Source organism: Osmerus mordax, chromosome 6, assembly GCF_038355195.1.
Source record: "Osmerus mordax isolate fOsmMor3 chromosome 6, fOsmMor3.pri, whole genome shotgun sequence".
NCBI classification, from domain to species: domain Eukaryota; kingdom Metazoa; phylum Chordata; class Actinopteri; order Osmeriformes; family Osmeridae; genus Osmerus; species Osmerus mordax.
Window position 1 is genome coordinate 881,010 of NC_090055.1, and position 9,127 is coordinate 890,136.

Consider the following 9,127-nt stretch of genomic DNA (forward strand, 5'->3'; position numbering starts at 1 on the left):
AGAAGAAGGGATGAGATGGAGAGACTCAACAAAGAGCCCGTTATGGATGGAAAGAAGGAGCGAGAGAGAAGGGGGAACTGCTATAAGGAGTGAAGAGGAAAAAGAGAAAGAGGGAGGAGAAGTGAGTAATTCTCGGGGGGAGGGAGGGAGGGGGGAGGGAGGCTGGAAGCCAGTGCCCAGTAGAACAGAGAGCGGGGATCCAGGGAGGAGAGGGAGAACACAGAGACCAGAATATTCCGTTAGACTTGTGTTCTATGTTTGTAATAAAGCCGTTCTTGGAAACGTCTCACAGCCATTGGAACACCCTTTTTCTGGGAAGAGTGGCCCGGGGAAGTGTGCAGTGGGAAGGAACATTTCCATGGCGACCACGTCTCACAGTAGCCATAAACAACTTGGTTGTCCAACACAATGAGAGAAGGAGGGGTCAGGACAATACACACACACACAAATACTAAGGGAGTTCCCTGTTATTCAACTCCCCTAACCAATCACAGCCCAGGCTGTAGTGCCCTTCCTACTGTAGTGACGCATGTTTGTATTTATGTTCAAGTTGGTGTGTTTGTGTGCCTACATCTGTCCCATGATTTGACACACATAGGTCTGTGTGTGTGCGTGTGTATAAAGGAGAAGGAGTGTTATTAGTTATGTAAGGAAACTTTTCAAGCCAACATCCACATCTTGCTCTCCTCATTGTATATAACTGTCTGTCATAGTCTAAACTCACATGCAGAGAACAGTAGGAAAGTCAACAGACAGCTAGTTAAACACATATTAACCTTCACTTCTGTTGCTGTTAACATTTGCGTATTGATTATCAGTCAAACGGTTGGCTGGAGTTCGGGACAGGAGGAATGCACATTCCCACAGGAGCTGTTTGTGTGTGTGTGTGTGTGTGCGTGTGTGTGTGTGGGAGTGCGTGTGAGTGTGTCTCAAGAGGAAACTAAGGATTGTTTCACAGCGGCAGGCAGCGCTGGGTTTGATACATAGTAAGAATGATAAGCAAGGTGTTGTGTAACAGTGATCAGGGTTGCGTGAGAGAGATACAGATAGACTGGTATGGCAGGCTTTTATTTGAAAGGGCCATATATCACCTGGTTACCTGGGCAGGTAGGCAAATACCCTGAACACATACAGCTAGACTAGGGCAAGGAGAGGGAGAGAGAGGGAGAAAGGGAGAGAGATGGATTAAAGGAGAGAGGGGAGAGAGAGTTAGGAAAGAGAGAGATGGAGAGACAGAAAAGTGAAGGGAAAGAGGTGAACAGAGAGAAAGGAGAAGAAGACGCAAGCAGGGTCATGAGAGCAGCCCTCCTCTGCCCCCCGGGTCTGCTCCTCTCCACCTGAGTGATGAACCCCACCTGGAGGGGAGGAGGGAGAGAGGAGGGAGGAGGGAGGAGGGAGAGAGGAGGGAGGAGGGAGAGAGGAGGGAGAGAGGAGGGAGGAGGGAGAGAGGAGGGAGGAGAGAGAGGAGGGAGGAGGAGAGAGAGAGGAGGGAGGAGGAGAGAGAGAGGAGGGAGGAGGAGAGAGAGAGGAGGGAGGAGGGAGAGGAGGAGAGAGGGAGGAGGAGGGAGAGAGGAGGGAGGAGGGAGAGAGGAGGGAGGAGGGAGAGAGGAGGGAGGAGGAGAGAGAGAGGAGGGAGGGAGGGAGAGGAGGGAGGAGAGAGAGGAGGGAGGAGGGAGAGAGGAGGGAGGAGGGAGAGAGAGAGAGGAGGGAGGAGGGAGAGGAGGGAGGAGGGAGAGAGGAGGGAGGAGAGAGAGGAGGGAGGAGGGAGAGAGGAGGGAGGAGGGAGAGAGGAGGAGGGAGAGAGGAGGGAGGAGGGAGAGAGGAGGGAGGAGGGAGAGAGAGAGAGGAGGGAGGAGGGGAGAGGAGGGAGGAGGGAGAGAGGAGGGAGGAGAGAGAGGAGGGAGGAGGGAGAGAGGAGGGAGGAGGAAGAGAGGAGGAGGGAGAGAGGAGGGAGGAGGAGAGAGAGAGGAGGGAGGAGGGAGAGAGGAGGGAGGAGGGAGAGAGGAGGAGGGAGAGAGGAGGGAGGAGGAGAGAGAGAGGAGGAGGAGGGAGAGAGGAGGGAGGAGGGAGAGAGGAGGGAGGAGGGAGAGAGAGAGAGGAGGGAGGAGGGAGAGGAGGGAGGAGGGAGAGAGGAGGGAGGAGAGAGAGGAGGGAGGAGGGAGAGGAGGGAGGAGGGAGAGAGGAGGGAGGAGGGAGAGAGAGGAGGGAGGAGGGAGAGGAGGGAGGAGGGAGAGAGGAGGGAGGAGAGAGAGGAGGGAGGAGGGAGAGAGGAGGGAGGAGGAGAGAGAGAGAGGAGGGAGGAGGGAGAGGAGGGAGGAGGGAGAGAGGAGGGAGGAGAGAGAGGAGGGAGGAGGGAGAGAGGAGGGAGGAGGGAGAGAGGAGGAGGGAGAGAGGAGGGGGAGGAGGAGAGAGAGGAGGGAGGAGGGAGAGAGGAGGGAGGAGGGAGAGAGGAGGAGGGAGAGAGGAGGGAGGAGGAGAGAGAGGAGGGAGGAGGGAGAGAGGAGGGAGGAGGGAGAGAGGAGGGAGGAGGGAGAGAGGAGGGAGGAGAGAGAGGAGGGGAGGAGGGAGAGAGGAGGGGAGGAGGAGAGAGGAGGAGGAGGAGAGAGAGGAGGGAGGAGGGAGAGAGGAGGGAGGAGAGAGAGGAGGGAGGAGGGAGAGAGGAGGGAGAGAGAGAGGGAGGAGAGAGAAGGAGGGAGAGAGAAGAGGGAGGAGGGAGAGAGGAGGAGGAGGGAGAGAGGAGGGAGGGAGGAGAGAGAGAGGCGTAAAGAAGGAGAGAGGGAGGAGGGAGGAGAGAGAGAGGCCTAGAGAAGGGAGAGAGAGAGGAGGGAGGAGAGAGAGAGGCCTAGAGAAGGGAGAGAGGGAAGGGAACAACTTACAAAGACAGAGAGGGAAAGAGAGCAGGTTCTGTTACAGGAATGTGCCATTAAACATCAAGTCCCCTAGCCAGGGCCTGACAAAAGCTCACCTAATCCCCACTCTCTCACACACACACACACACACAACCATCAAAAGCAGTGTGAAACACACACACACACACACACACACACACACACACTGGGAACACAGACAATAGTGTCACGCACGCCCCCGCCGTGCTCACCTGCCTGTCTGTACCCTGTCCCCTCCACCTCACCTGCCTGTCTTGTACCCTGTCCCCCTCCACCTCACCTGCCTGCCTGTACCCTGTCCCCTCCACCTCACCTGCCTGCCTGTACCCTGTCCCCTCCACCTCACCTGCCTGTCTGTACCCTGTCCCCTCCACCTCACCTGCCTGCCTGTACCCTGTCCCCTCCACCTCACCTGCCTGTCTGTACCCTGTCCCCTCCACCTCACCTGCCTGCCTGTACCCTGTCCCCTCCACCTCACCTGCCTGCCTGTACCCTGTCCCCTCCACCTCACCTGCCTGCCTGTACCCTGTCCCCTCCACCTCACCTGCCTGCCTGTACCCTGTCCCTCCACCTCACCTGCCTGCCTGTACCCTGTCCCCTCCACCTCACCTGCCTGCCTGTACCCTGTCCCCTCCACCTCACCTGCCTGTCTGTACCCTGTCCCCTCCACCTCACCTGCCTGTCTGTACCCTGTCCCCTCCACCTCACCTGCCTGCCTGTACCCTGTCCCCCTCCACCTCACCTGCCTGCCTGTACCCTGTCCCCTCCACCTCACCTGCCTGTCTGTACCCTGTCCCCTCCACCTCACCTGCCTGCCTGTACCCTGTCCCTCCACCTCACCTGCCTGTCTGTACCCTGTCCCCTCCACCTCACCTGCCTGCCTGTACCCTGTCCCCTCCACCTCACCTGCCTGTCTGTACCCTGTCCCCTCCACCTCACCTGCCTGCCTGTACCCTGTCCCCTCCACCTCACCTGCCTGCCTGTACCCTGTCCCCTCCACCTCACCTGCCTGCCTGTACCCTGTCCCCTCCACCTCACCTGCCTGCCTGTACCCTGTCCCCTCCACCTCACCTGCCTGTCTGTACCCTGTCCCCTCCACCTCACCTGCCTGTCTGTACCCTGTCCCCTCCACCTCACCTGCCTGCCTGTACCCTGTCCCCTCCACCTCACCTGCCTGCCTGTACCCTGTCCCCTCCACCTCACCTGCCTGTCTGTACCCTGTCCCCTCCACCTCACCTGCCTGCCTGTACCCTGTCCCCTCCACCTCACCTGCCTGTCTGTACCCTGTCCCCTCCACCTCACCTGCCTGTCTGTACCCTGTCCCCTCCACCCTCACCTGCCTGTCTGTACCCTGTCCCCCTCCACCTCACCTGCCTGTCTGTACCCTGTCCCCTCCACCTCACCTGCCTGTCTGTACCCTGTCCCCTCCACCTCACCTGCCTGTCTGTACCCTGTCCCCTCCACCTCACCTGCCTGTCTGTACCCTGTCCCCTCCACCTCACCTGCCTGCCTGTACCCTGTCCCCTCCACCTCACCTGCCTGTCTGTACCCTGTCCCCTCCACCTCACCTGCCTGCCTGTACCCTGTCCCCTCCACCTCACCTGCCTGTCTGTACCCTGTCCCCTCCACCTCACCTGCCTGCCTGTACCCTGTCCCCTCCACCTCACCTGCCTGCCTGTACCCTGTCCCCTCCACCTCACCTGCCTGCCTGTACCCTGTCCCCTCCACCTCACCTGCCTGCCTGTACCCTGTCCCCTCCACCTCACCTGCCTGTCCTGTACCCTGTCCCCTCCACCTCACCTGCCTGCCTGTACCCTGTCCCCTCCACCTCACCTGCCTGTCTGTACCCTGTCCCCTCCACCTCACCTGCCTGCCTGTACCCTGTCCCCTCCACCTCACCTGCCTGCCTGTACCCTGTCCCCTCCACCTCACCTGCCTGCCTGTACCCTGTCCCCTCCACCTCACCTGCCTGTCTGTACCCTGACGCAGGCTGTGGGAGGCTCCTCCAGACCACAGGGGCACAAGCTGGATGGACAGGAGGTGCTTGTTTTCATCAGCGACATCAGCTGGCTCTTAAGTCATCTAGGTGTTCTACAGTGACTCTATCTGCACGTCCACTTGGTCCTGCTCATGACAAACATACTCTGAGACTGGGACAACACCATCAGGGCCCTCATCAACAACACCAGCAAGCTAAGATAGGACTTCCTGTTCTGATAACACGTCATTGCTGTAGATACTGAGGACACTGCCTAGACAGACAGAGATGCATCTCCTCATCCATCAACACTCCACGAACAGAATCCATCTACAACTACCAAGTGTGTGTAAACTACGGGTGTAAACTGTATCAACAACAGGAGTGGCTGTTTTTCATGTTTTGTCTCCTTCATGTTAGAAGCAGCTGAGGTGTGAGAGAAAGAGAGGTAGAGACAGACAGAGAGACAGAGAGAGAGAGACAGAGAGAGAGAGAGAGAGAGAGAGAGAGAGAGAGAGAGAGAGAGAGAAGAGAGAGAGAGAGAGAGAGAGAGAGAGAGAGAGAGAGAGAGAGAGAGAGAGAGAAAGAGAGAGAGAGAGAGAGAGAGAGAGAGGGGCCTGGAGCAGACTGCAGACACAGGAGCACACACCTGTCCCAGTCAGCAGGGAGGAGAGGGAGAGAGGGGGAGAGGGGGAGAGGAGCAAAGAACAGGTGTGTGTCTGTCTACTCTAAGGGGGAGGGGCTCTCGTGTGTACAGGTGCTAAACAAACAGCCCTGTCCCTTGAACATGGAGACAGCCAGAGACAGGATGATGTGACACAGTAAGGATGGGAGAGCTGAAGAGGGGATGTGAATTCTCGGTGGTTCACATGATCACACCAGGGCCGGATTAAGTTTTGGTTCCTGGTCATGCTGTTACTAACCCTGTGATATATCCTGTTCTGGTGCTACATGATAACCTGGCTGTGCTGATGGAGTCGCCATTTCTTCCTGTTCTTCTGGTGTGGGAACAGAGAGAGGGTTCTCTCTCTCTCTCCTCCCCTCTCCCCTCTCCCCTCTCCTCTCTCCTCTCTCCTCTCTCCTCTCTCCTCTCTCCTCTCTCCTAGATGAGTGAGGAGGTCATGTCTGGCACAGGCCCAGACCCAGAGAGTGATGTCACACACACAGTCTCACTCTGTCTGAAACATTAGGTGAGGGGAGCAAAGTGAGGCGAGGGTGAGATCACGCAATCATTGGGAATGTTGATGATTCACACGGTGTTGCAGCGTCGCTACATGTCTGATCACAACTCCAGGGAGGGGAGTCCACTCGTCCAGAGGCTCTCATGAGGTCACTGTCCAGCCAGAACACTAGATTAGTCTGCTCTTTAACAAGCAGCCTGTCTGGCCTTTCCATGCTGAAGAACAGGACTGGCTGTTCTTTCTAGCTCCTGTTTCGATACTTCCAGGCACCACACTGCTAGCAAGACACAAACAAACCCACAAACAAACCCACAAGTATCTAGTTAGATCCACAAGGTCTCGAGCTAGTCTAACAGCAGAGCTGCGTTTCAAGATAAAAAGCACTGTAATGCTGTTATCAGTGACACACCAGTGTCACCAACACTAACTAACTAACTAACTGCTCTTTCACCCAGTAACCTGAGTAACTAATAATGTCACACATGTAGATGATAAAGGCAGGGGAATCTTACCCTCTGACCTACAGTCTGATAAGGAGAAATTATTCTGTAATCAAGATGTTGCTAAATCTACCCTCACCCTGCAGCAGATTCTAACTGCAAACCAGATATACAGGCTCTGTGGTAACACAAAGTACACACTCTAACTCACAGATACACTATATAAAAATAATCTGACATTCCTGTATCAACTGGATGTGTGTGATAGAAAGTGTGTGTTTGAAAGCTTTGACCTCACTGTCAGTTTTACAACCTGGTAGGCTTTACTGATATCACATTCAGTGGTTGTAGTTGATCTGGGAGCAGTTTACACATACCGACCCCTGATCTTAACCATTCCAGGGTGAAAGCCTGATCTGACCTGGGATCAGTAGCTGTACCTCGACTCTCTCCTCCTGACTGGCCTCTCCGAGTCATTAAATAGTTACGCAGGACACAGTCTTTATCAGGTGAGAGTCATGTTGCATGGCAACACCCGGACCAGTGAGAGAGAAAGTCGTTAGTCCAGCAGGTGAATGATTAACCCTGTGCAGGCAGCAGACAGGTGATAAACTGTGTTTGGGCCTACGTGTCAGTTTGAACATGTGAAGTGAGATTCTAGAAGCCAGTAGAGTGTAGCAGCTATAGAACGTGGTGAGGGAGGCAGTTCACTGACTGTTACACGTTCATGGCACAGCATGGAAGAGGTTGAGAAAATTTAACTGGATTTTACAACCGTAAAGCAGATATGAAATCAGGCTACAGTAAAGGCAAACTGAGGGGGGTTGTCAGGGTTGAGTATGTGTGTGCGCGTGCATGTGTGTGCACGTGTGTGTGTGTGCATGTAAGTGTAGGCTAAGACTTTAATTACAAGGTGTGAAGAGCCAGTCCACTAAGACCAGTTGAACTCCTAAGCCTGGCCAGACTGCTGATCAGATCAGCAGGACAGTTTAACTCGTGCATGATTCTCTTCAGCAAAATGTCTCCACAGCGGAACTCAAATAGAATGGTATCATATGAGTAAATAATAAGTCTCCATCTTTCAGAACTTTTGAAGCTACAAAAAATATAGTGTGTGATGATGACGGCAAGAGGTAACAGTATATTCTACATCTCTGACTGAAACATGTCTGATAGACTCTCTAAACTTTTTAGACTCATATTCAGAGATAGGCTTCTTCTGAACTCAGTAGCTTGGACCGCTGTCCGCTGACTGCCGTAGAAAAAAAACCGTAGCTGTGTTGAGTCCATTGTCAAACCCACTATCCCAACTATGCATGAAACAACACTAATAATGGTAATAAAGATGTTACATAAAGAAATGTTTTCTGAACAAGCACAAACACATCGGTAAACACTTACCGATGATTTGTCATCTTTTCTAATGTCTTCAAACGTACACAGACTCCGCGTCACCCCGTTCATCTTGGAAAAAGGTCTATCAACAGCCGCGACAAAACTGAAATAAACTGGAATAGATATTTAAGTCTTGATTCAATAGGTGCGCACCCTCCTTCTGTTCGTTCAATTTGCTGATGTTACCGATTTGTTGGCTGAACGCTGAAGTATTGTTCTTTACTACTGTGAAAACGGTTTCATGCCTCCTTCCTAGTTCCCTCCTTCGCGTCTCGTTACGTAATGCGAGAGCGATGCGCGTGCGGTGACCTCAACCGCCAAGTATCTTTTTCTGTCCCGGCGCACCTCGAGCTGCAGCACAAACACCTCAGGTGTGTGTAGTACACTTTCACAATCTCTACTCGCCTACTTTAATGAATGTAGTCCTACCTATTTAATAACAAAGGGATTGGCAATTTCCTCAAGTTTACTGAGATAAAGATAGATCAAAATTGCCACAGCTGACATAGACACAGACTTGAACTTTAGTTTAATTCATAATAGGGTGAACCCATTGGCCAACTTCTGTCTGCGTACTACAAATAAGGATGAGATTTGAGAGCTTGTGTTGACTGGTCCATCTGTCCTATCACGAGCAAGCAGAGCGGCAGAGCTCAGCCCTGTCCTAACAGAACGAGACCCTAAATTGGATCAAGACTTAACGATCATTAATGGTTGCTTGGAAACCAAACAAGAGCTGAGGATGGCATACGGAATTCAAAAATAAACCAACACACAAACACACACACAAACACACACAAACACACACGCACACACATACACGAACACACAAACACATACACGTACACACACAGCACTACTATAAATCCATACGTCTGCCTCATAAACCTTGTTGTGTCATGATTTACTGATGGAATATGTCCCAGATACTTGCACATAGTAATTATATATTTCCATCACACACCCTGCTCACGATGCAGACAGGGGAGGGAATGTGATGAATCAGTTAGCCAGCCTCTCAGTCTCCATACATTCCCTTTCTGCTGCGTGACCCAGAGCTGTTCTCGTGTGACTTGATGGTCTGAGAGGAAGAGTGAGTCTCTCTCAGACGTTTCCTACATCAACGGTCTCTCAAGATGGGCTCATGTTGTCATCGGTAGGCCTGTCCCAGTGCTTATCTCACAAGGATAGTGGGTACAGGTGATTCAAGGGAAACAGTACAAAATTGTGTACTTGTAATTCAGT

General features: G+C 53.3%; 1 protein-coding gene across 1 annotated transcript in view; it reads right to left on the reverse strand.

The window, feature by feature from the left end:
- The window catches only part of tuft1a (tuftelin 1a), a 15,397-nt gene extending 7,258 nt beyond the window's left edge, over positions 1-8,139 (reverse strand). Inside the window, 1 exon segment of the mRNA XM_067237939.1 lies at positions 7,889-8,139. Within this exon segment, the coding sequence (XP_067094040.1) occupies positions 7,889-7,951 (63 nt within the window). The 5' untranslated portion in view covers positions 7,952-8,139.
- Between the last annotated feature and the right edge of the window lie 988 nt (positions 8,140-9,127).